Here is a 27,651-nt window from a genome sequence, read left to right on the forward strand (position 1 = left end):
ATATCCTCCGCATTGCTGTTGTATCTTAAGTGTATTTTATGAAGGTTCATCGTTTAAATAAGTTTTTGAAACTGACATAGAATTGACAGAAAACAGTATATTCGTTTCAGGCATAGTAAGTACGCTTTTGATGGCATTCTGCTACAAGAAAGGAACACAGAATGGAAGGAAGAAGACCTGGGGTTATGAAAAAGTTTGAAGAATACACAGAAGCTCCCCCAGGCGGCCGTACTTTAAAGCCACGTTGGGGTAGCACGTGCCGGTGAAGACACACTCGTACGGCTGAGAGTTGAACTGTGAAATCCACAGCTGCACTGTCATCTGTGCGATCCCACACTGAAAGGGGGTAAACCTCACTGTCACATGCATCTTCCCGTTCGCTGGTATTATTCCTGGGAGGAAAGACATGAGAAAAAACGTGATGCGTTCTCTTCCTGCCAAGTCCCAGCAAAGAGGCTCACACACACACACACCACACACACCACACACACCATACACACACACACAAATACATTCTTCCCGTGAGAAGCACCAGCATTTCTATTATCTTTATATAGTCTTTTCATTAAATACATGTGAATCAACTGCTGCATGCTTACATTGACCTTATTTATCCAACTACTACCTTAATTCTTTATAATAATAACTCGATTGTGTCAGTTATATAAACATATACCTATCAGTCAGCGTTACTGACTCAGAAGTGAACTCCCAGAACCATAATCTTTAAGCTAATTCCCACATGTCAATGTTCATGCCGTAAGCCACAAGGAAAAGCAAGGAACACACATAAAAGTTTGTGTCCAAATTATTCAGTTCCCTATACTTTTGTGTTTTAATTTGATTCTCTCCTTTCAAACCTTCAGGATGGATGACTGTTCTCTCCAAAGTCAGATATCACACGATGTTTATTTCTCCTTTGTATCTGTGGTGCCAGCAGGGCTTGGAACCCAGTAAGTGTTCAAAAAACATGGAAAGGAAAATAAAAGGCAGGGACGGAGGGAGGGTCAATGCCCTAAGGGTGAGAGGGGCTAATGTTTCTGACTTCCACTGAAGGCTCTCTGGTTTGCTTTCTAGGTGGTTCCCTCTGTCCCGGTGCATCGGGTCTTTCTATGGCCTCTGCAGAGGCCTTGTACACCCCCTCATAAATGCCTGGCATCCCCTCCTTCCCATTCATGGCCTCTGAATCTTGGTCCACCCTCTGCCTTGCTCTCTGTGCCAACCGCACAGCCCTTTCATTCAGCCATCCAAGCATTCACTGAGCACTGCTGGGTGCCAGGCACTCTTTCAGGCATTTGAGATACAGCAATAAACAAAGAAAAGTCCCAGAGTTCCCAAAGTTTACATGCTAGTCGGGATAGAAAACAAAAAGAAATAAGCAAGTGAAGATAAACTCTCAAGTCATGGCATGAATACAGAGCAGGCCTTGGGGAGGCAAGTGAAGCACAAGGGGCTGTCTGAGCGACGGGGACATCAGGCTGAGGTGAGGAGGAGAACGGCTTCTGCTCCAACCCCCAGACACGGGCTCCTGCACCCCAGGGCCTTGGCATCGCCGTTCCCCCGCCTGGAAAGCCCTTCCCCTCCAAGTCTTCTTTCAGCTGCTGATTCCCACCCCTGAAACCATCTCTCTGCTGTCTGCCTCCCCTACTAAGTCTCAAAAAAGCAAGTGCCTGCTCATTACAGGTGTTCCCAGCTCCATAAATAAAACTTCAAAGCCTGCATCAGCCTACGTGTTACAGCAAACTCCTCCAAACTCCTCCTGACGCTCCACCCCCAGGAGCCTCCACCCCCGACACTCCATCACCCTGCAATCCTCGGATGCCACCCCAGCTGTCACCCTGATATGTTTACCAGTCTCCCAACTAGACTGCAAGCCCCTAAGGCAGACACCAGGCCCCAGAGCTCTTTTATCTTCCCAGATCCCAGGCACGGTGCTTCAGAAAACTACAGAAAACCCTAAAGACTCCGTTAAAAAGTCAGTAAAGTTGCAGGATACAAATCAACATAGAAAAATCAGTTGTGTTTCTATACACCAACAACAAACCATCAGAAAGTGAAATTAAGAAAACAATCCCACTGGGGACTTCGCTGGTGGCACAGTGGTTAAGAATCCACCTGCCAATGCGGGGAACACGGGTTTGATCCCTGGTCCAGGAGGATCCCACATGTCGCAGAGCAGCTGGGCCCGTGAGCCACAACTACTGAGCCTGCGCTCTGGAGCCCACGAGCCACAACTGCTGAAGCCCGCTAGCCCTTGAGCCCGTGCTCCGCAACAAGAGAAGTCACCGCAATGAGAAGCCCGCACACCGCAATGAAGAGTAGCTCCCGCTCGCCGCAACTAGAGAAAGCCCACGTGCAGCAACAAAGACCCAACACAGCCAAAAATAAAATAAAAATTAAAAACAAACCCCCCCAAAACAATCCCATTTACAATAGCAACAAAAAGAATAAAATACCTAGGAATAAATTTTTTCCAGTTTTATTGAGAAATAATTGACATACATTTCTGTATAAGTTTAAGGTACACAGCATGATGGTTTGATTTACATATTTGTGAAACGATGACCACAATAGGTTTAATTAACGTTTATTATCTCAAATAGATACAATAAAAAGAAAAGAAAAAATTCTTCTTGTGATGAGGCATAAATTTAACCAAGGAAGTGAAAGACCTGTACACTGAAAACTGTAAGACATTGATGAAAGAAACTGAAGAAGACACAAATAAACGGAAAGATATTCCATGTTCATGGATTGGAAGAATTAATATTGTTAAAATGTCCATGCTATCCAAAGAGATATACAAATTCAATGCAACCTTATCAGACTTCTAACGGTACTTTTCATAGAAATAGAACAAACAATCCTAAAATTTGTATGGAATCACAAAAGACTCAGAGTAGCTAAAACAATCTTGGAATAGAACAGAGCTAAAGCACCACGCTTTGTGATTTCAAATCCTATCACAAAGCTACAGTAATTAAAATAGAATGATATTGACATAAAAATAGATAAATAGATTCATGGAAAAGAATAGAGAGCCCAGGAATAAACCCATGCATACGTGGTCAATTAATTGGCAACAAAGGATCCCAGAACATACACAGGGGAAAGGACAGTCTCTTCAATAAATAGTGTTGGGAAAACTGAACAGCCACATGTAAGAGAACAAAACTGAACCACTATCTTATACCACATACAAAAGTGAATGTGGGAAGCGGATTACTTAGGAGTTTGGGATTGACATGTACACACGACTGTATATAAAACAGACAACCAACAAGGACCTACTGTATAGCACAGGGAGCTCTACTCAATAGTTTGTAATAACCTATAAGGGAAAATAATCTAAAAAAGAATATATATATGAATGTATAACTGAATCACTTTGCTGTACCCCCTACCCTAACACAACATTGTAAATCAACTATATATCAGTAAAAAGTTAAAACATTAAAAAACATGATTTCAAAGTGGATTAAAGACTTGAATGTAAGACCTGACCATAAAACTCCTAGAACAAAACACAGAAAAAAGCTCCCTGACACTGGTCTTGGCAATGATTTTGGGGATTTGATACCAAAAGCAAAAGCAATGAAAGCAAAAATAAACAAGTGAGACTACATCAAATTCAAAAGCTTCTGCACAGTAAAGGAGACCATCAACAAAATGAAAAGGCAACCTATGGAATGGAAGGAAATATTTGCAAACTACATATCCAGTAAGGCATTAATACCCCAGATATACAAGGATCTCATATAACTCAGTAGCAGAAAAACCCAGATAACCCAATTTTTTTCATGAGCAAAGGACCTGAATAGACATTTTCCCAAAGAATATATACAAATGACCAACAGGTACGTGTTCAACAACACTAATCATCAGGGAAATGCAAATAAAAAACATAATGAGATATCACCTCACACCTATTAGAATGGCTATTAATAAACAAGTAAAATAAGCCAGACAGAGACAAAGACTGCATGGTATCACTTGTACGCATATCTAAAAGAAGAAAAGTCCAATTCTTAGAAACAGAGAGTAGAAACTTAGAAACAGTGATTTCCAGGGGCTGAGGGGTGAGGGAAAAAGGAGAGGTTGGTAAAAGGGTGTAGACTTCCAACTGCAGGATGAGTAAGGTCTGAGGGAGGACCTAATGTAAAACACGGTGGCTATAGTTGGTAACATCGTACTGTATAACTGAAATTTGCTGAGTGGAGTAGAACTTAAATGTTTCACCAAAAAAAAAAAAAAAAGTAACTATGTGAAGTGATGGACATATTAATTAACTCAATGAAGGAATCCTTTCACAATGTGTACATACATCAAATCATCACATTGTACACTTTAAAAAGATAATTTTATGTGTCAACTATACCTCAAAAAATAAGAAAAAAAATACAAAATAAAACCAAAACGATCTTAGCATTCACAGCAGATCACAGAGGGCAGATATTTCAATCTGAAACCTAAACATCAAGAGACAGAAAGTGGGAAGCAGAAATCAGTTCGGGTGGAGATTTCCCTCTCAGAGGTCCTGAGCATCTTTGGGATCTATATCCTTTGGGGAGTGCAGAGACAGATGGCCTACGCCACCTGTGAGACAAAGTCCTTAGACCCTTCACTAAGATTCTGAAGACTTGGAAAGAAATAATATTCCCATTTTATTTGAACATGAATTAAAGGTGACTACAAAACCAAGGACGTACCAAGAGTCAAAACTAGAATGAGAATGGATCAACTTCTGATTTCAAGTTTTGACTCTGGGAGAAATTTACCTGGGCATTATTATAAATTATCTGCATGACACAAATTATCCCAAACTGTTTTTACTCCCAAATTTCCGGTTCCAATTCACATCACGTCAGAAAGGTAAAGTCTGTTACTCTTACACATTTTTTTTTTTTTTTTTTTTTTTTTTTTTTTGCGGTATGCGGGCCTCTCACTATTGTGGCCTCTCCCGTTGCGGAGCACAGGCTCCGGACGTGCAGGCTCAGCAGCCATGGCTCACTGGCCCAGCCACTCCGCGGCATGTGGGATCTTCCCGGACCAGGGCATGAACCCGTGTCCCCTGCATCGGCAGGCGGACTCTCAACCACTGCGCCACCAGGGAAGCCCCAACTCTTACACATTTGAAAATAACATATTCAAATGTGGCTTATTCTTTTCCATAACTGGAGAGCTACTTTCCAAATCATCTTCTATCCGAGAACTCTGGCAACTTGAGAATTCATTCTCCTTACCTGATGTTGGCTCAACAGTAAAGGCTTGATGAGACTGAACCAAAGCAACATGAAACTCGAAATCTAGAGGGCTACTGCATTGCAAAGGAATCACATAGCTTTTGCTGCAAAAAGAAAAGAAAAGAAAAGAAAAACGGAAAATACTATTTTTCTTTATAACTAGATCTTTCGGTATCAAGGAAAAAAACTCAGGTTATGTAATAAACAATCCCAACCATGAGGACAGTCGACACTCATACAATAATTCCCGGGTGACAGCTAGCCAATAGTAAACTAGTCTAATCCTATCAGGTGGTAAGATGATTTTCTCCATTGACAGAAGAGGAAACCAAGGTACAGCGCAGGTTCCTGTCCTGCCCAAGGGGACACAGCTGGTTAAAGGCGGGACACAGCTGGTTAAAGGCAGAACCAGGATTCAGTGCAGGTCCACTGTCCCGACATCAGCTCTGCCTGCCACTTGTCGAGTCGGGCAGCTTTAACCTACGGGTGCTCGGTCACAGGGAAAGGGCATCTCTGCCACACGACGGGCCCCGGGGAGGCTGGGGACGCTGCAGAGGCAGGCGTCATGGACAGCCTGCGAAGTCCTGGCCCCTGCAGAGCCTGGAACTGGCCCGTGTTGAAGAAACCACACGGTGGCTTTCGTTGGCCGAAATATGCTAGAGGCTATTCGGTTAGAAGCTGCAAACCAGCAGAGGAGCTGGAGAGAAATGCTCTCACGGGGACAAGGCCACCTGCTCTTCTTAGAGAGCCCTGCGCTTCGCCTGACGGCCCCTCCTTCTACGGGGCGCGCCCGGGAGGCCCGAGTGTGCGGGACGCGTTGGCAGGAGAACAGAGCCCTCCAGGCGTTCGGTGGCATCCCGAGCGGGGCTGGGGCAGGTCACCCGGGCCCCTTCCGGTAGCTCCTCCCTCTCCTCGGGGCTGCGCGCGCCCTTCCGCCCGGCCGCTCTGCCCCTCGCGCCCGGCTCCAACGCCGGGAGAGCGAGATTGATCGCAGGGGGTTTGGGCAGCTCTCGTGCTGCCGCCGGGCTGGCTGTGGGATTTCACATCACGGCCCACTCCCTCAGCGGCCAGCGCCCGTCTGCCTGGGAGCTCCAAGCGCCATGAAGGCACCGCCGAGTCGACCGGCTTCCGCTGCACAGCCTCAGCCAAGCCCCCGAGTCCCGAACAGAGGAGCCCAACGAGGATTTGTTGGAGCAAAGTGAAATCACCCCTTGTCAGTAGGACTTTGGGGGATACAGTATAGTGCAAACATGGTTTGAAAAACGATGCATTTTTATTTGGCTTTAAACTCCTTATCTTTTAAACATTTCTGAAATATTCCAAATATAAAGAAAAATATTGAGAAGAATAAAATAAAGATCCCTTATTCCACTACCAACGTCTATCAAGTCTTCTGCTCTGGGTAAATCAATGTCATATTCTTAAAGAAATAAAACACTGCAGAACAGCTGCAGCTCCCTGTCCCCGTCTCCCGGGTCCCCTGCTCCTTCCTGCCTTCCCAGGGGTGACCTCACCTGGATTCACCATCAATCCCATGGGTTTTTATAGTATCACCACATATGTATGCACCCATACAATGTATAATATTTACTATTTGTTTTCAACAGTATGGTTCGATAATGTGCTGGTTTTGCCCAGCACTATGCTTTTGAGGTTGACCCACGAAGTTCTGTTCGTTCGTTTTAACCAGGGACAACTGGTTTAACCATTTATGAGGACATCTTCCTTGTTTCTCTACTCTCGTGCTGAAAGCGTTTAGGTTGTTTGCACCGTTTCACTACTGCACTGTGGTGGGGACAGTCCTTGGATGGGACTCCTTATGCATCTGGACCAGAGCTGCTCTAGCTATAACCAAGAAATGGAATTACTGGTTAGCAGTAAAGTGAAAATATCAGCTTTACTACATATGGCCAAAACACCCTCCAAAGCCCTTGGACCAATTTACCCTTCCACAAGCAGCATCTGATTACCAGCACAGCATTCTCAGACATTTTAACTTCTTCCAACCTGATGGGGGTGAAATGGTATCTCATTTTATTTTCATTTTCATTTCTTTGAGGTTGACCTACTCATGGGTACCCATTTGGGTTCCCTCTCCTATGAACTGCCTGTGCATATTCTTTGCCCATTTTTCTATTGGGTTGTTCTGTTCTCTTATTAATTTGGAAATTCTAGATATTCATTTTGTCAATTACATCCATTGATATAAATTCTAGATAAGGGTCATTATACAGAGTAATCACTTCAGCCAACAGTGAGATGAATACTTCATAGTTTTTTTTGTTTGTTTGTTTTGTTTTGTCTTACCAAACTCATAGACTCTGTCCTAAATCAGGCTCTACTACAAGTATCAGTTCATCCATCTTAACACTCTGAGATGCTAATTCTGAAATACAGGGTACATAAAAGTCGTCACATTTTCAAGGCAATTCAACCTAACAAACACTCAGGCCCCACTGAGCATCAGGTCCTTTACAGCACTGGGTAGACAAAACAAACATTACAAATTACACATGCCTCTCAAGGTGTAAGCAGCTTTGGGTAATGGTCAACGTGAAGCATGAAACTGCCCAAACCTGGTCCCTGAAGATCAAGCCAGTGACTCCCAGGCCACCTGGGCTATGTGGCCCTCCAGTGAGTACCTGGGTACTAACTCAGAGCTGCCCCAGCAGCTGCTCAGGGTTCTCCTGCTAGAAGCTGAATGTTTGCATTTTCCTGAACTAAAACAAACAAACAAAAGCTGCTAGGGCTTTTTATGTATGCCTAATCTGTAGCTAATTTCAGAGCTCTGATAATTCCCATAGAAAAAGTGTCAGAGTATTTGTTTAATGATGGTTACATGAAGCCAAGTTCCTGATGCATTAACCAGTTGGAAAAACAAACAGTTCATTAAGGGCGCAAAATTCCAAGGGCTTTGATTCAGAAAGAGACACAGCAGTGCAAGGAATGCAAATTCAGTGGAAGAACTGACCTTTGCTTTCATTGCTGCTGTTCACATTACGGATGTCAGATTAGTGTGGCTGGCTTCCTTCATCATAAATCAAGGACAGTCTAGATTAATTTGGGTCAAGAGCAATTTTGGCAAATACGAAGTTTAGTATTTTTAGAAGTTTTCCATATGTCAAGAAACAGAATACTGTTAAATTCTGGGGGAACTTAAAAATTATCAACTAAATCCCCATTGCTAAATACAATTAAAACTGATCTGCAGTGAAGAAACGTGAATAAATATACATATCTTATGCCTATTAATCTTCAGATGCAAATAGGAGCCTGAATTAAGAGCTCTTCCATAACTTATAGAAAGCAGTCAATTAAAATAGTAAAGCAGATAGAAGTTAGTCCTTTTGGAGGTAATGACAACTTTTATCCCTGATACTTTATGTGGTTTTTTTTTTCTGGCCGCACTGCGAGGCATGCGGAACTTCTCCGACCAGGGATCGAACCTGAACCCCCTGCAGTGGAAGTGCAGAGTCTTAACCAGTGGACCACCAGGGAAGTCCCCTGCTACTTTAGTATTTAAACATTTAACCAAACATGCTAAGGCTATGTCTAAAAATATATTAAGTACTTTTAAAGAATTATTCCTTATTTTTAGTAAAATCCAACTCACACCTTTTAAATACTAGACTTACATATTATAATCATGTACAAACTCTGTGCCTATTAGAAGAAAAGAGTATAAATTTGCCTCACAGAAAGTAAATATTATAAAATAACTTAATATAAACTCAGATTTCTTTCTTGTCCCTTCTCTAAATAAATGCAAGTAGAGGGCCAGACACCACAGTAATTTCTAGTAAATTATATAACATTTGTTTTTACTTTACTCTGATCTTATTTTATCATTTACCCTAAAATCTAACATTGTGTTTGTCTCAGGAGTAATCAAGGATTCCTTGAGAGAATGAATGATCTTGTGAACTTATTGTATATAACCTAAAATCAAATTTCCTCCCTAATTAAAAAGTCTCAATGTTTAGACAGTGGAATGAGTGAACCATCTTGCCATCAATAGCGCTGGACTCCTTTTTGGAGAATTATGGTAATAACTGATAATGTAAGTGAGCAGGATACCATGGGGCCTTCCCGGAACAGACACCCCCCCGACTCATGTCCTCTACCTGCCTCTTTGCTGTAGAAAACCTGTAGCCTCCTAGGTCTTCCCTGAGTTCCAAAGAGTAAATTTAATAAGAGAAGTGAGAAAATGCAGGAAGAAAGGAAAACCGTCAATCAAGACAAAACAATAATAGTTTAGCCATTATACAATCTCAAGGACTTTTAGTTCCTCCTCAAGGGCTGTAGAGAATATCCTGAGCCATGTCCTTTGAGCTGTTTTGCAGATACTGAAACCCCCGCCAGGTGGGAGAAGTTAACTGCACGCTGCCCACAAGCACGTAGACCCCAGACCCACTGGAACTGGAAGGTTGATGACGCTGACTCCCAATCACCTCACCACCAGCCGAGCAGAAGAATGCCCCCAAGCTGATCACACACCCCACAACCCACCTCCCTCACCCTGTCTTTAAAAAAACCTTCCCTGAGAGCTTCCAAGGAGTTTGGCCCTTTTAAGCACTAGCTGCCTGGACTCCTTGCTTGGCACCTGCAGTAAATGCTGCACTTTCCTTCATCACGACCCAGTGTCAGCAGATTGGCTTTGCTGCACGTGGGTGAGCAGACCCAAGTTTGGTTCGGTAACAATAATAAGCATGACAAATGCTAACTTATTACAAGATGCTGGATTCAGACAGCACAATAAATTAATCATTAGCTATTACACATGTACAAAACTTTGAGAGAAACACCATCAAGATAAAGGGAAGCCTTCCCACAGAGACATATGTATAATTTAAACTATAATGTAGACTATAACATGCCAATTTAGCAGGACTTCTCCTTTGTCAACTACTCACTGATACAAGAACCATTTATAGATCAGAAGATGTGGACAGCAATGATGTTTGTGTGACATCCATTCCCTTCCAAATGTACAGAAAACGCATGGGAAAATCAAATCTGAGCAAGCTTTGGAACTATATATTATAGCAGTTTAAAAACACATCTATTGGGACTTCCCTGGTGGTCCAGCAGTTAAGACTCTGTGCTCTCAATGCAGGGGGCCCAGGTTCAATCCCTGGTCAGGGAACTAGATCCTGCATGCCACAACTAAGAGCCCGCATGTGGCAACTAAGACCCAGCACAGCCAAATAAATAAATAAATAAATATTAAAAAACAAACAAACAACAACAAAAAAGTCTACGGACTCTTCAACATTTCTTCTATTGAGAGGTTTCCTTCCCTGGAATCTGGGCTCTCTGGCCACTCAGCTACTAGAATGCAGTGGAATGATGCCGTACTGCTTTCTAAAGACCACACCTGGGAAACTGCCATCTCTTGCTGCTCCTGTATACTCACCTCATTGCCATGCCCTCAGGAAGCCCAAGCAGCCTGTGGAGAGGCCCATGTGGAGAGAACCGATGCTCCCGCCCTCCACCCAGCTGAGCCCAGAAAATGGCCAGCGTGTGAGTGGACCATCTCAGGAAGGGGATGTCTGAGCCCCCAGCTAACTCTGCACGAAGCAAAGCAGCCTTCTCCATCAGGCCATGTTCAAATAGTAGATCCAGGAGCAAAACAAATGACTGCTGTTACTCTAAGCGACTACTTGTAGGGTGTTTTGTTACACAGCAGTAAGGAAAAAACAGACCCAAACAGCATTCTTTCTCATCTCATTTCTCCTTTAGTGAATGATTACCTTACCCCATTTCTGTCTGGAATAATAATCTGGCAATTTTTAAGTCTTTTTTCTCTTTTTGGTACTAGCCCTTCATATGTCCTGGTCACACTGTGCTTGCCCCCCAGCTAAACCTCTTAACAACCCTGTGAGGTGAGTACTATTACTATGCCCACTTCATGGACAAATAAACTGACCTGTGAGGTGGTCCAAGGACACACAGTTAATAAGAGATGAGGTGGAAATTAAAGCCAGGACCCCAGGACCCTTAACTGCGATACTATACCTCTCTTCTCGGTCTCTAATAGCAACCAAGAGCTAAGAACATCTCACTGCTAGCACTGCCGTCCTCTTCCCTATTGACTTTCTCTTTAAAACTGATCCCTCGATTTAAAACTCGATTGAGGATTGGCTCAAGGTGGCGGAGTAGAAGGACGTGCTCTCACTCCCTCTTGCGAGAGCATCAGAATCACAACTAACTGCTGAACAGTCATTGACAGGAAGACATTGGAACTCAGCAAAAAAGATACCCCACATCCAAAGACAAAGAAGCCACAATGAGACGGTAGGAGGGGTGCAACCACAATAAAATCAAATCCCATTACTGCTGGGTGGGTGACTCACAAACTGGAGAACAATTATACCACAGAAGTCCACCGACTGGAGTGAAGGTTCTGAGCCCCACGTCAGGCTTCCCAACCTGGGGGTCCAGCAACGGGAGGAGGAATTCCTAGAGAATCAGACTTTGAAGGCTAGCGGGATTTGATTGCAGGACTTCAACAGGACTGGGGGACACAGAGACTCCACTCTTGGAGGGCACACACAAAGTAGTGTGCGCATCAGGACCCAGGGGAAGGAGCAGTGACCCTGTAGGAGACAGAACCAGACCTACCTGCTAGTGTTGGAGGGTCTCCGGCAGAGGCGGGGGGTGGCTGTGTCTCACCGTGAGGACAAGGACACTGACAACAGAAATTCTGGGAAGTACTCATTGGCGTGAGCCTTCCCAGAGTCCGTTGCTAGCCCCACCAAAGAGCCCCGGTAGGCTCCAGTGTTGGGTCGCATCAGGCCAAACAACCAACAGGGAGGGAACCCAGCCCCACCTATCAGCAGACAAGCGGATTAAAGTTTTACTGAGCTCTGCCCACCAGAGTAACAGCCAGCTCTACCCACCACCAGTCCCTCCCATCAGGAAACTTGCACAAGCCTCTTAGATATTCTCATCCACCAGAGGGCAGACAGCAGAAGCAAGAAGAACTACAATTCTGCAGTGTGTGGAACAAAAACCACATTCACAGAAAGATAGACAAGATGAAAAGGCAGATGTACCAGATGAAGGAAAAAGATAAAACCCCAGAAAAACAACTAAATGAAGTGGAGATAGGCAACCTTGTACCAGATGAAGGAAAAAGATAAAACCTTAGAAAAACAACTAAATGAAGTGGAGATAGGCAACCTTACAGAAAAAGAATTCAGAATAATGATAGTGAAGATGATCCAGGACTTTGGAAAAAGAATGGAGGCAAAGATCGAGAAGATGCAAGCAATGTTTAACAAAGACCTAGAAGAATTAAAGAACAAACAAACAGAGATGAACAATACAATAACTGAAATGAAAACTACACTAGAAGGAATCAATAGCAGAATAACTGAGGCAGAAGAACAGATAAGTGACCTGGAAGACAGAATGGTGGAATTCACTGTTGCAGAACAGAATAAAGAAAAAAGAATGAAAAGAAATGAAGACAGCCTAAGAGACCTCTGGGACAACATTAAACACAACAACATTCACATTATAGGGGTCCCAGAAGAAGAAGAGAGAGAGAAAGGACCTCAGAAAATATTTGAAGAGATTATAGTCGAAAACTTCCCTAACATGGGAAAGGAAATAGCCACCCAAGTTCAGGAAGCGCAGAGAGTCCCAGGCAGGATAAACCCAAGGAGAAACACACTGAGACACATAGTAATCAAACTGGCAAAAATTAAAGACAAAGAAAAATTATTGAAAGCAGCAAGGGAAAAATGACAAATAACATACAAGGGAACTCCCATAAGGTTAACAGCTGATTTCTCAGCAGAAACTCTACAAGCCAGAAGCGAGTGGCATGACATATTTAAAGTGATGAAAGGGAAGAACCTACAATAAAGATCACTCTACCTGGCAAGGATCTCATTCAGATTCTATGGAGAAATCAAAAGCTTTACAGACGAGCAAAAGCTAAGAGAATTCAGCACCACCAAACCAGCTCTACAACAACTGCTAAAGGAACTTCTCTAAGTGGGAAACACAAGAGAAGAAAAAGACCTACAAAAACAAACCCAAAACAATCAAGAAAATGGTAACAGGAATATACGTATCAATAATTACCTTAAACGTGAATGGATTAAATGCTCCAACCAAAAGACACAGGCTCACTAAATGGATACAAAAAAAGACCCATATATATGCTGTCTACAAGGGACCCACTTCAGATCTAGGGACACATACAGACTGAAAGTGAGGGGATGGAAAAAGATATTACATGCAAATGGAAATCAAAAGAAAGCTGGAGTAGCAATAGTTGTATTAGATAAAATAGACTTCAAAATGAAGAATGTTGCCAGAGACAAGGAAGGACACTATATAATGATCAAGGGATCGATCCAAGAAGAAGATATAACAATTGTAAATATATATGCACCCAACATAGGAGCACCTCAATACATAAGGCAACTGCTAACAGCTATACAAGAGGAAATCGACAGTAACACAATAATAGTGGGGGATTTTAATACCTCACTTACACCAATGGACAGATCATCCAAACAGAAAATTAATAAGGAAACACAAGCTTTAAATGACACAATAGACCAGAGACATTTAATTGATATTTATAGGACATTCCATCCCAAAACAGCAGATTACACTTTCTTCTCAAGTGTGCATGGAGCATTCTCCAGGACAGATCACATCTTGGGGCACAGATCAAGCCTCAGTAAATTTAAGAAAATTGAAATCATATCAAGCAACTTTTCTGACCACAACGCTTATGAGATTAGAAATCAATTACATGGAAAAAACGTAAAAAACACAAACACATGGAGGCTAAACAATACATTACTAAATAACCAAGAGATCACTGAAGAAATCTAAGAGGAAATCAAAAAATACCTAGAGACAAATGACAATGAAAACACAACGATCTGAAACCTATGGGATGCAGCGAAAGCAGTTCTAAGAGAGAAGTTTATAGCAATACAATCCTACCTCAAGAAAGAACAAACATCTCAAATAAACAACCTAACCTTACACCTAAAGGAACTAGAGAAGGAAGAACAAACAAAACCCAAAGTTAGTAGAAGGAAAGAAATAATAAAGATTAGAGCAGAAATAAATGAAATAGAAACAAAGAAGACAATAGCAAAGATCAATAAAACTAAGAGCTGGTTCTTTAAGAAGATAAACAAAATTGATAAATCATTAGCCAGACTCATCAAGAAAAAGAGGGAGAGGACTCAAATCAATGAAATTAGAAATGAAAAAGGAGAAGTTACAACAGACACTGCAGAAATACAAAGCATCGTAAGAGACTACTACAAGCAACTCTATGCCAATAAAATGGACACCTGGAAGAAATGGACAAACTCTTAGAAAGGTATAACTTTCCGAGACTGAACCAGGAAGAAATAGAAAATATGTACAGACCAATCACAAGTAACGAAATTGAAACTGTGATTAAAAATCTTCCAACAAACAAAAGTCCAGGACCAGATGGCTTCACAGGTGAATTCTATCAAACATTTAGAGAAGAGCTAACACCCATCCTTCTCAAAGTCTTCCAAAAAATTGCAGAGGAAGGAACACTCCCAAACTCATTCTATGAGGCCACCATCACCCTGATACCAAAACCAGACAAAGATACTAAAAAAAAAAAAAAAAAATTACAAACCAATATCACTGATGAATATAGATGCAAAAATCCTCAACAAAATACTAGCAAACAGCATCCAACAACACATTAAAAGGATCATACACCATGATCAAGTGGGGTTTAACCCAGGGATGCAAGGATTCTTCAATATACACAAATCAATCAATGTGATACACCATATTAGGAAACTGAAGAGGAAAAACCATATGATCATCTCAATAGATGCAGAAAAAGCTTCTGACAAAATTCAACACCCATTTATGATAAAAACTCTCCAGAAAGTGGGCACAGAGGGAACCTACCTCAACATAATAAAGGCCATATATGACAAACCCACAGCAAACATCATTCTCAATGTTGAAAAACTGAAAGCATTTCCTCTAAGATCAGGAATAAGACAAGGATGTCCACTCTCACCACTATTATTCAACACAGTTTTGGCAGTCTTAGCCACAGCAATCAGAGAAGAAAAAGAAATAATAGGAATACAAATTGGAAAAGAAGAAGTAAACCTGTAAGTGTTTGCAGATGACACGATACTATACATAGAGAATCCTAAAGATGCCACCAGAAAACTACTAGAGCTAATCAGTGAATTTGGTAAAGTTGCAGGATACAAAATTAATGCACAGAAATCTCTTGCATTCCTATACACTAATGATGAAAAATCTGAAAGAGAAATTAAGGAAACACTCCCATTTACCATCGCAACAAAAAGAATAAAATACCTAGGAATAAACCTACCTAGGGAGACAAAAGACCTGTATGCAGAAAACTATAAGACACTGATGAAAGAAATTAAAGATGATACCAACAGATGGAGAGATATACCATGTTCTTGGATTGGAAGAATCAATATTGTGAAAATGACCCTACTACCCAAAGCAATCTACAGATTCAATGCAATCCCTATCAAATTACCAATGGCATTTTTTATAGAACTAGAACAAAAAAATCTTAAAATTTGTGTGGAGACACAACAGACCCCGAATAGCCAAAGCGGTCTTGAGGGAAAAAAATGGAGCTGGAGGAATCAGAGTCCCTGATTTCAGACTATACTACAAAGCTACAGTAATCAAGACAATATGGTACTGGCACAAAAACAGAAATATGTATTAATGGAACAGGATAGAAAGCCCAGAGATAAACCCACACACCTATGGTCAACTAATCTATGACAAAGGAGGCAGGAATATACAACGGAGAAAAGACAGTCTCTTCAATAAGTGGTGCTGGGAAAACTGGACAGCTACATGTAAAAGAATGAAATCAGAACACTCCCTAACACCATACACAAAAATAAACTCAAAATGGATTAGAGACCTAAATGTAAGACTGGACACTATAAAACTCTTAGAGGAAAACATAGGAAGAACACACTCTTTCACATAAATCGCAGCAAGATCTTTTTCGATCCACCTCCTAGAGTAATGGAAATAAAAACAAAAATAAACAAATGGGACCTAATGAAACAAAAGCTTTTGCAAAGCAAAGGAAACTACAAACAAGATGAAAAGACAACCCTCAGAATGGGAGAAAATATTTGCAAATCAATCAACGGACAAAGGATTAATCTCCAAAATATATAAACAGCTGTTGCAACTCAATATTAAAAAAGCAAACAACCCAAACCAAAAATGAGCAGAAGACCTAAATAGACATTTCTCCAAAGAAGACATACAGATGGCCAAGAAGCACATGAAAAGCTGCTCAACGTCACTAATTCTTAAGAGACATGCAATCAAAACTACAGTGAGGTATCACCTCACACCAGTTAGAATGGGCATCATCAGAAAATCTATAAACAATAAATGCTAGAGAGGGTGTGGAGAAAAGGGAACCCTTTTGCACTGTTGGTGGGAATGTAAATTGATACAGCCACTACGGAGAACAGTATGGAGGTTCCTTAAAAAACTAAAAGTAGAATTACCATATGACCCAGCAATCCCACTACTGGGCATATACCCAGAGAAAACCATAATTCAAAAAGACACATGAACCCCAATGTTCACTGCAGCACTATTTACAATAGCCAGGTCATGGAAGCAACCTAAATGCCCCCTGACAGAAGAATGGATAAAGAAGATGTGGTACATATATACAATGGAATATTACTCAGCCATAAAAAGGAACAAAATTGAGTCATTTGTAGAGATGTGGATGGATGTAGAGACTGTCATACAGAGTGAAGTAAGTCAGAAAGAGAAAAACAAGTATCGTATATTAACGCATATATGTGGAACCTAGAAAAATGGTACAGATGAACTGGTTTGCAGGGCAGAAATTGAGACAGATGTACAGAACAAACATATGGACACCAAGGGGGGAACGTGGAGGGGGGGAGGGGTGGTGGTGTGATGAAGTGTGAGATTGGGATTGGCATATATACACTAATATGTAAAAAATAGATAACTAATAAGAACCTGCTGTATAAAAAAATAAATAAAATTCAAAACAAAAAACAAACAAAAAACCCTGATCCCTCTGTGCTTTATTTCTTGAGCTTTTTGAAAGACGTGTCCTTTAATTAGCCCATCAGCAACAAAGGCTTATAAAGTCCTAAGACCTTTTCTCAGATGTTACCCACCTCCCCTCAAGTCCTGGCATGCATGTAGAGAGAAAGGGAGAAATCTGGGGCCTGGCCAGTTATTTTCCTTTAAGCTTGAGATGTACATTGCTGTATTCAGAATATGACCAACAAAAACAGAAAGAAATCAGACATAATGATTAGTTGCCGGATAAGCCAGACCCCGAAACCCCCAAACGAATGGGCCACAATTTGAAAAGATACAAAGAGTGGAGAGTAAATTATGTTTCCAATTTCAAAATGCTCTTTTATCTCAGATGATTTATGTTCTTGTGAACTTTCATAGGCTGCTTATCTTGTTTTCAAAGATACAATTAACTTCACTGGGATTGGGGCCTGAAACCAGAAGCACAGTGGACCCATGGTCCTTAATGACATAGTCAAATAAAGACAAGCACAAATTCACATAAAGAAACGTTCAGGGAACAGGCGTCTCATTATTCTTTTGCCCTTATAGAATTAAACGCCACACTCATTTTAGACTAGGCTTAGACCAGTGTTAGAGGCAAAGACCGATAAAGAGTCAAAGTGTCAGGGAGGTTCGATGTTTCTTCTCTTGCTGGCCTGGCCTTCAAGCCCCTTTCTTGCCCTTACTTCAGTTCTCTCCCCAACCCTACTTAGTTCTTCCTACTGGAAAAACCTCACCCTCACCCACACCCCAGTAGTTTAGGAGAAGGTGGAGTTCTGCTAAAATCACTAGGGAACAATGGGAATTAAATGAGGTCCCCTTTGCATACTTGGTAAAGGAAGTTACGGTCGGTATTTCTCTGGGGGGTGGAAGGGAACTGAATTCTGGAAAAGTTAGAGGTGACTAGATGACATGTCGTCTGCAGAGCCAGTATGTACCCTATTCATACTGGTTAAACACCTTTTTAAAAAATGTGGTAAGGGCCTCCCTGGTGGCGCAGTGGTTGAGAGTCCGCCTGCCGATGCAGGGGATACAGGTTCGTGCCCCGGTCTGGGAGGATCCCATATGCCGCGGAGCGGCTGGGCCCGTGAGCCATGGCCGCTGGGCCTGCGCGTCCGGAGCCTGTGCTCCGCAACGGGAGAGGCCACGGCAGTGAGAGGCCCACATACCATAAAAAAAAGAAAAAAAAAAAAATGTGGTAAAATGTACATAAAATTTAACATTTTACCCATTTCTAAGGTACACTTTAGTGGAATTAGGTGCATTCACACTGTTATGCAACCATCACCAAAAAGGCCTTGAAAAGGCTTGAAAAGCCTCCTGCAGATCGATTTCCTTTTTAGTTGAGAAAAATACAGCACTTATTGGGAGAAGATAAGAGGATACACTAAGAACTACTGGTGGCCTTTTCCTATTTTAGGAGACAAGGGAGAAGCCAGCCCACACTGAAGGTATTAAAACACACTCGGCTGGAGATGAATGACCTGTCCTGCCAGCCGGGCGCCCGGCTGCAGCTCCAAGTCCCTGCCGCTCACCCACCAGCAATTATAAGAACAAAAACTCACCCGGCAGTGGAATAAGAAGTGAATTTTTAAATCAAAGCAGGGTATTTTCGAATACTTTGGGTTCTGAAATTGCAGTCTGTAACAATTTTGAGTGAGAAGAGGCAACACAGCCAAAAAAAAAATTGCACAAAATCGAAGGGAGAAAAGCAGAGTATTACATTTTCAAGCTAGGCTCTCATAAGGTCAGTATTGTTTTCCCACATTTCAGTTTTTCAGCCTTTTGATGGCCTTCTCCAGGAGTCGAAAGCCTGGGATTCAACGTTTTGTGAGAAAAACTTGAAAAAAAACCCCTAATTTTTGGGGTCACTTTCAGGGTCATACAGCCATCACGAAGCGGAGTCTGGATTGGAATCTAGACACTGCACTGCCTCGTCTCCTTTTGAGTTTCTTTATTGAGGGTCCTTGCAGGCCAGGCGGGTAACAGTGAGAGGAGAGGGCTACGTGTGAGGTAACAGGGAGCGGTGGGGACTGCGGTGGCCTGGCAAAGGCACTGCCCTCTGAAGGAACTGACTGTGGTCATGCAGGAATGTGTGTCTAGTACTGCTGGATCCTCCTCTTTTTTTTTTTTTTTTAAACAAAGAGTGGAAATCTAAATTTTCATGTGCAGTCTTCTGATTTCTAAGTGTTGGCAACTAACTGAAATTTTTAAAATTTATTTTATTGGAGTCTAGTTGATTTACAATGTTGTGTTCATTTCTGCTGTAAGCAAAGTGACTCAGTTATGCATATGTATACATTCTTTTGCATACTCTTTTCCATGATGGTTTATCCCAGGAGGTTGGATACAGTTCCCTGTGCTACACAGCAGGACCTTATTGTTTACCTATTCTATACATAATAGTTTGCATCTGCTAATCCCAAACTCCCAGTCCCCATCCCCCACTCACCCACCTCTCCCCTCTGGCAACCATAAGCCTGAAATGTTTACAAAAAATAAATCATGTGGGCCCCAACCACGTGGACCAAATGAAGCAGGTCAGCAGTTTAATGAAATCAGAGCCACAAATTCAGAGTGGATGGAGGGGTGGCAGGCTGAGGGGTAAACTGTCTGCACCAGACAAGACAGGAGGGTGGGTGGGGCGCTCCCCACTCTCCCCAACAATCTAAAAATTCCTCAGAGAACCAGCCTGGGCTTTACTCCCCACAGGGAGCTACAAAGGAAAAGACTGAGGTTGAGGGGACGAGACGGGAGAAGGAACCAGAGGTACGGCTGCCAGCAGCCAGGCGCCCACCTCGTAAGACACAGTGACAGGTTGGCGGTGCAGCTGGAGGGCGTGCTGGTCCTCTGGGTGGGCGGGGTGGGGCCGACAGTGGGTGAGGTTGGGCGCAGAAGCTGCCGAGCAGCTGGGACAAGCACAGAAAGGCAGCACCTGCAGGTGTGTCGTTCGCAGCCGGAGCTCACCAGCAGCCCCTGAAGAAGTGACGGAGCAGAGTCGGGTATTTGTGTGCACGTGGGACGGGGCTGCGGGCCTGAGGCAGAGAAACAGCAGGAGCCGGACTGCAGTGCAGCCTCGAGGGCGAGGGCTGATGGGCTCCCAGGCGAGCGGCACGCCTGGGACCTCGGGACCACAGTGAGACTGGAGGTCACAGACGGGGCATCGCCGCTTCTTACGCACCCAGCCGTGGCTGCAGCCCGCCCGCCCTTGTGGGAGGAGTGTTTCCTCACGGAGAATATTTAGCATCTGCTCTTCAAACCATATGTGTGTCGACTCTGTGTTATATAACTTCTGGTTCCTGTAGTCAAAATGCCTAGTCCAACGTCTTCTTCCTCCAATTAATCACATCCTGGGACCTAATGTATAAATCCAGTATTGCATGTCTTGTGCATAACTGTTCTAAAGAATCTTATTTTATGTACTATGTGTATCAGAATAGTGTACATTGCCATGTAATGTAAAAAAGAAGAATCTACATAAAGAATGCAGCAACTACCCAAGTGTTATACCAGCTAAAACAATAAATAACCTTTGAACAGTGCGTGGTCACATTCGAACGCCCCGCTGTCCCAGGGAGGGAAGGCAGCCCCGAGATGGACCGCCACATAGTCACCCCACACTCTCCATCATGACACTGTCCACCGGGAGACCGTCACCTCTGCCAGGTGGCAGCTCCCATCAGCTCAACCTCGCACAAATCCACACCATCACCCCAGAGAAGGACAATTCCAGAGCCCGATGAAGCCGGACGGAGGGTGGACAGACGGGTGTCTGAATCGAGGGCCTGTCTGCCTGCTGTGGATTTGTGGTGATGCTGCGTGCCCTCCCCTTGGCCAGCTGGGGGACCCATCTCCCGGCTCTGGGAGGGCTGGAGCTGAGGACTCTCCCCTTGACCTTCTCCAGAGAAGTGCCCTTGGCTGAGGGGCTGGGCACCCCCATCCCTGTCCTGCACTCCTTTATGGCTTATGCCTTAGTAAGTCAGGCGCAATGAATCCTTGTTTCTGCTTCTAAGGAACCTAAGGCCCCACTGCTACATTTAAATACTTGCCATCAGTGCCTGCTTTTGAGGTGTTCCAGGCCCCTCTCCACAGCAGTGTTAAGTACATGATGTGTTTATTTAATAGAGTTGTTATACTATATATAGAAATTGCTACAGTATCAAGTAGAACATAAGATTATACTTCAAAGCCCCCTTCTGAAACTCACTGATAACTGAGGTAGGTAAAGAGTATAAAAAAAATCCAAATTTTAAAATAAACAATATGTCAGCCACATTTATAGTTAATTAAAAACACTGTTTCAGATGTGGACAACAAACGTATGGACACCAAGGGGGGAAAGTGGGCGGGGGGGGGTGGCGGTGGAATAAATTGGGAGATTGGGATGGACATATATACACTAACATGTATAAAATAGATAACTAATAAGAACCCGCTGTATAATAAATGAATAAATAAATAAATAAATACACTGTTTCAATTCACAATCTCTACTATTCAACACCTGGCTTTCACATAGCTTTCAGATACAATTCATTAGCTGAAAGACACCAGTGAAATGATTATACTTCTGATGATCATTGTAGTATTTTTACCTCTTACATGCAAATTTTAAAGAAAGGTACAAAACAGTTTTACTATAGTCACATAAGCCCACACAAATATGACGTGAATGTAAGCTTTGAAAAGTCAAACTCTTAGAAGTCTGACAATCAAATGCAATATAATATGCCCCAACTTTCAAAGAGAAGCGGTTTCTTTTTTAAAAATATTTATTTATTTATTTGGCTGCCCTGGTCTTAGCTGTGGCAGGCATTCGGGATCCAGTTCCCTGAGCAGGGATCAAACCTGGGCCCCTCACTGGGAGCACCGAGCCTCAGCTGCTGGACCACCGGGGAAGTCCCCAGAGTGCAGTTTCTACAAGGTACACAGGACCGTGCATTTCTCTGCTTCCCTTGTTCAGCGGTGGCCTCAGTGAAATCCACATTCGCCAGCAAAGCCTCTGAGGCCCTTCTCGCGCAGCCCTTTCCCTGCCACAGCGCGGATAACCCAGGTCCAGGCTCGCGGACGCCCCAGAGCAGTCCACAGGTGCCACGCCCCTGCCTGTGCCTAAGCCTCCACACTGCCTGAAACACCCTTCTTCCCTCCTGCTCCCTGCCGCTGCCTGAGGTCTAGTCGCGCTTCAAAAGCTCACGGCAGGCGCACTCTCCTCTAGGAAGTCTTGTCTGAGCTCCGCCGTCCCACCTGCCCCCAACTCACTTCACACTGAGCTGGGTTACATGTCCTTCCTCAGAACACACTGAATTAGAAATGAGAATCGTCCATTTAACAAACAGCCCAAACAACTTAACAACAAAAAAGCAAACATCCCAATCGAAAAATGGGCAGAAGACCCAAATAGACATTTCTCCAAAGAAGACATACAGGGCTTCCCTGGTGCCACAGTGGTTAAGAATCTGCCAGCCAACGCAGGGGACATGGGTTCGAGCCCTGGTCCGGGAAGATCCCACATGCTGCAGAGCAACTAAGCCCACGAGCCACAACTACTGAGCCCACGTGCCACAACTACCAAAGCCCGTGCGCCTACAGCCCATGCTCCTCAACAAGAGAAGCCACCACAATGAGAAGCCCGTGCACCGCAATGATGAGTAGCCCCCACTCGCCGTAACTAGAGAAAGCCCGTGTGCAGCAACGAAGACCCAACGCAGCCAAAAATAAATAAATAAATTTATTAAAAAAAAAAAAGAAGACATACATAGGGACAATAGGCACGTGAAAAGATGCTCATCATCACTACTTATTAGAGAAATGCAAATGAAAACTACAATGAGGTACCACCTCACACCGGTCAGAATGGCCATCAACAAAAAGTCTACAAACAATAAATGCTGGAGAGGGTGTGGAAACCCTACACTGTTGGTGGGAACGTAAATTGGTGCAGCCACTATGGAGAACAGTATGGAGGCTCCTCAAAAAACTCAAAATAGAGCTGCCATATGATCCAGCAATCCCACTCCTGGGCATATATCCAAACAAAACTGTAATTCAAAAAGATACATGCACCCCTATGTTCATAGCAGCACTATTTACAATAGACAAGACATGGAAGCAACATAAGTGTCCATCGACAGAGGAATGGATAAAGAATATGTAGTACACATACAATAGAAGACTACTCAGTCATAAAAAGGAATGAAATAATGCCATTTGCAGCAACACGGATGGACCTAGAGATCCTCATACTAAGTGAAGTAAGTCAGACAGAGAAAGACAAATACCATATGATATCACTTATACGTGGAATCTAAAATATGACACAAATGAACTTACGAGACAGAAACAGACTTGCAGACGTAGAGAACAGACTTGTGGTTGCTGAGGAGCGGGGTGTGTGGGGAAGGAGTGGGAGTTTGGGGTCAGCAGGTGCAAACTAGTACACAGAGGATGGATAAACAACAAGGTCCTACTGCAGAGCACAGGGAAATCTATTCAATATCCTGTGATGAACCATCATGGAAAAGACTATGAAAAAGAATGTGTGTGTAGGGAGCTTCCCTAGCGGTGCAGTGGTTAAGACACCACACTTCCACTGCAGCCGGAAAAAAACAAAAGGAGTGTGTGTGTGTGTGTGTGTGTGTGTGTGTGTGTGTGTGTGTGTGTGTGTGTGTGTGTGTGTGTGTGTGTGTGTGTGTGTGTGTGTGTGTGTGTGTGTGTGTGTGTGTGTGTGTGTGTGTGTGTGTGTGAATCACTTTGCTATACAGCAGTAATTAACACAGCATTGTAAATCAACTATACTTCAATAAAATAAAGAATTGTCTGTTTAATCACGAGTTGAGGGTTTAATCACCTCTACTTCCTTAGTACCTACCATTGTGCCTGGCACATAGTAGGCGTTCAATAAAGGTTTGTTGAATGAATGAATGAATGAATGTTGAATAAAGAACCTACCTAAATAATACCTTCAACCCCCAAGGCAGCCTAGGATTAACAGAGGACATTTCAGGTGAAAACCCTTTCAAATAGTCACCACCACCACCGCCCCCCACGCCGGGCTGCTACCAGACATTGTGGATGCAATGCAGTGCTGGGCAGTTTGCGTAGTTAGAAGTTGGGGAAAAGCCATTAAGTCAAGTGCATCAAGGCTTGGGAAGGCGCTGCTGCCAGAATGCTTGGAGAAACAAAGTAGCAGGCTTATCTTTTGAAAGATTTTAAAAAAATATCACAGTGTTACACACAGTAACTCAGGTTCATAAACTGTTTAGCTGACATTTTCATTCTGATTACAAATGAAGGGCATGATGTATGCAACAGCTTGGGAGAAGCCTCCAGGGAAGTGGGCAGATTTATCTGTTACGAAGGTCCAAGAGGGAGGGGATACATGTATACGCATGGCTGAATCACTTTGTTGTACAGCAGAAACTAACACAACATTGTAAAGCAATTATACTCCACTAAAAAAAAAAAGAAGAAGAAGAACCAAGGCTGATGTCTGCATCATTGCCTCCTGCCTATGGACCAGTGCTCTCAACCTGGACAGCCTTGCTTACGGTCCAAACAAGGAGGGATTTGTGGAGGGAAAGAAAGAAAAAGAGGGAGAGAGAGAGAGAGGAAGGGAGGGAGGGAGGAAGACAGACGAACTAGGAAGTTAGTTGTTTCCTGACACTTCAATTTTGGTTAAAAATTGCTTATTCACCCATTTAAAGGAAATAGCTATGCTTGGCCTCAAAATGCAGAGTGAGTGGGTCCTGCCAGGAGGGGTTCACCTCTATCAGCCCCTTTTGTATGTATAATTTATTGACAATTCTTTTTTTTTGAGAATTTTTATTTTATTTTATTTTCAGTCTAGTTTTTGACCACGCCGTGCAGGGATCTTAGTTCCCTGACCAGGGATCGAACCCACATCCCCTGCATTTGAAGTGCAGAGTCTTAACCACCGGACCACCAAGAAAGTCCCTTATTGACAATTCTTAAAGAGCTGTTTTTAAAAAACTAAGTAAAGAGACATGGTGCATCAGAAGCTCATGCGAAGCCGCTGGGCGGGGGAGGGGATCTCACGTCAGCTGAACCAACGCGATTGTTCAGATCTAGATGGTGAGTTCCATTCAAGGGCTCTGAAGCTCATACACCTTGGTCCCCCGCCAGCACCAAAAAGCTTCAGTTGCCCCCTCTCTACCTCTACTACCCAGTCACTAGCAACTTGTATCCCCTGCTCAGAGCTGCCTGCAGGCACCCGAACTTGCTTTCACCCCCAGACACAGGCTGAAGCCCCCAGTCTTGGCTCACTGTCTGGGCCTAGACCACAAGGCATCTAGTATCTACCGGCTACTGGGTGGCTTCATCACCTGCAAGACGTAGTCCACACTCTTTGCCGCCACTGTGCTTTCGTATGTGCTGTTTCCCTGCCTGGACTGCCCCCCTCACGGCCCACCCCATAGTGGCTAACCGGATAGGATAACCGGACGTCCCCTGCTTAGGCGTGAGGACTTTCCCCATGCCTCCAATCAGTGCTGTGCTCGCTCTCCTGGGCCTGCATGGGACCTGTGTGCGCCCAGATCACAACGCGTAGCACGCGGTGTAATTAATCAGGGGCGTGGCTCTGTCCCCGTCAGACTTTAAGACCTTCAGAATGAGAGCTTTTGTCTACTCATCTTTTTACCACAGGTGACATTCAAAATATCACCCAGACAGGACTTCACGGGCAGTGCGCCACTAGCGTGGATACAAAGCTGGAGCCAGGTCCTGCAGGTCCCCACCCGCCCCCCGACCCCGCCAGATGGCTAGGTATTAACAACTTAGTTACGGAATCACTGGAGGTGAGGGGCGGCAGGAGAGGGGTCAAGCAGATGGCAGGGAGGCATCGGGGGCTCAGGACAGTATATATTTCCCAACCAGTACAGAAATATTTCAGCGTTTAACAAGATTTTAACAACTGGCATGGCCACTGTATCTCGGTATCTAACAGCTCAATATCCACCTTCTTTATGTCCCTAGGGACAGACAGCACTGTGCCTGGTAGTAGGTATTTAGTAAATATTTACTGCTGAAACAAGACACCTTGAAGTACAACTAGAGTCATCGACTATTTTCGCAACGAGCAGGGAGGATTTGAGATTTGGCTTCCATAGTGACTGTCCAGGGTCTTGGCCTTCCCTGTAGCCATTCCGTCCAAAAACAGATGCTGGTTCATGTCCAGGCATGCGATGCCTCCCTGGGACTCCGACACCAATACTCCCAACCCTGCAGGCCCTCCAACTGCCGCTGTAGCCAACAGTATGGGGCTGGAGGCTGGAGGACGGGGATGAATGAGGTGACCTGGAAAAGGCCGGCGAGAACTCCTACAGCCCAGTCTCCGGGGTCGGACCACACAAGTAGCCTCCCTGCAGACTCCCCAGGGCTGCCTCGGAGGACATTTGCTGCTGGTGCCCAGGGGGGTTGTTGCTGATCTTCTCACCTAGCTCTTAAAGGAGGATGTTTAAGTTATTTGACAAGCCTTCCTCAACTCCCAGCCTGTGGAGAAAGAAGCCTGCACAGGGCAGCAAAACCAAGATCCGGGGAGGGTCAGGTCCCTGCAACCCCTGTTAAACCCCTAGACCCAGCCATGCCTGAAGGTGCGTGCCATCTTGCACCTTTCAGGTTGATGACCCAATAAATTCCTTTCTTGCTTAACGATATTTTGACTCGGTTGAGTTTGTTTGTTGGTTGTTTGCTTTGCCTTTGCAGCTACAAGTCCAGTCTAACTCAGCTGGAAGGAAAACTTTCCATTAGGAAAAATAGAAATCTAAGTTTTTATCTATGTGAGTCTCTCTTAACTTTTCACATCCCCATGACAGTTTGGTAATTCATTGTGATAACTTACCTTTCACCAAGTAGAACATTTGATAGATTTATAAATGAGGGAAAGTCCAGTCTATTCATGACAGGATAGGCATGGATGGGGACAAGCAAAGTCTCACCTCCCTAAAATTAATGGGAAAAAAGTCAAGTTTACCATGCTTAAGACTATAATTTTCTTTTTCTTTGTTTTTGGCTGCGCCTCGCAGCATGTGGGAACTTAGTTCCCCGACCAGGGGTTGAACCCACGCCCCCTGCTTTGGAACAACTGGACCGCCAGGGAAGTCCCAAGACTATAATTTTCAAAGATGAATTTGTAGATCCTTTACTTCTTATCTTGTTTTCTATCATTAAAAAATACTTCCAGAAAAAAAGGGAAAACATTTCCTTAAAAAAACAACAACTGAGTGCTTAAATATAACCGTTGAAATATTGAGTTTTC

The 27,651-nt window shown here is 43.6% G+C and overlaps 1 protein-coding gene across 1 annotated transcript in view; it reads right to left on the reverse strand.

Moving 5' to 3' along the window:
• Nucleotides 1-27,651, reverse strand: part of CFAP221 (cilia and flagella associated protein 221) — an 84,014-nt gene that overhangs the window by 40,444 nt on the left and 15,919 nt on the right. Inside the window, exons 6-8 of the mRNA XM_081242407.1 lie at nucleotides 27,235-27,335; nucleotides 5,244-5,347; nucleotides 233-392 (exon numbers count right to left, since the gene is read on the reverse strand). Coding sequence (XP_081098533.1) covers nucleotides 233-392; nucleotides 5,244-5,347; nucleotides 27,235-27,335 — 365 coding nt within the window. The remainder of the gene's footprint in view (nucleotides 1-232; nucleotides 393-5,243; nucleotides 5,348-27,234; nucleotides 27,336-27,651) is intronic.

The sequence above is a fragment of the Mesoplodon bidens genome, assembly GCF_964165515.1.
Source record: "Mesoplodon bidens genome assembly, chromosome: 8".
Lineage (NCBI taxonomy): Eukaryota > Metazoa > Chordata > Mammalia > Artiodactyla > Ziphiidae > Mesoplodon > Mesoplodon bidens.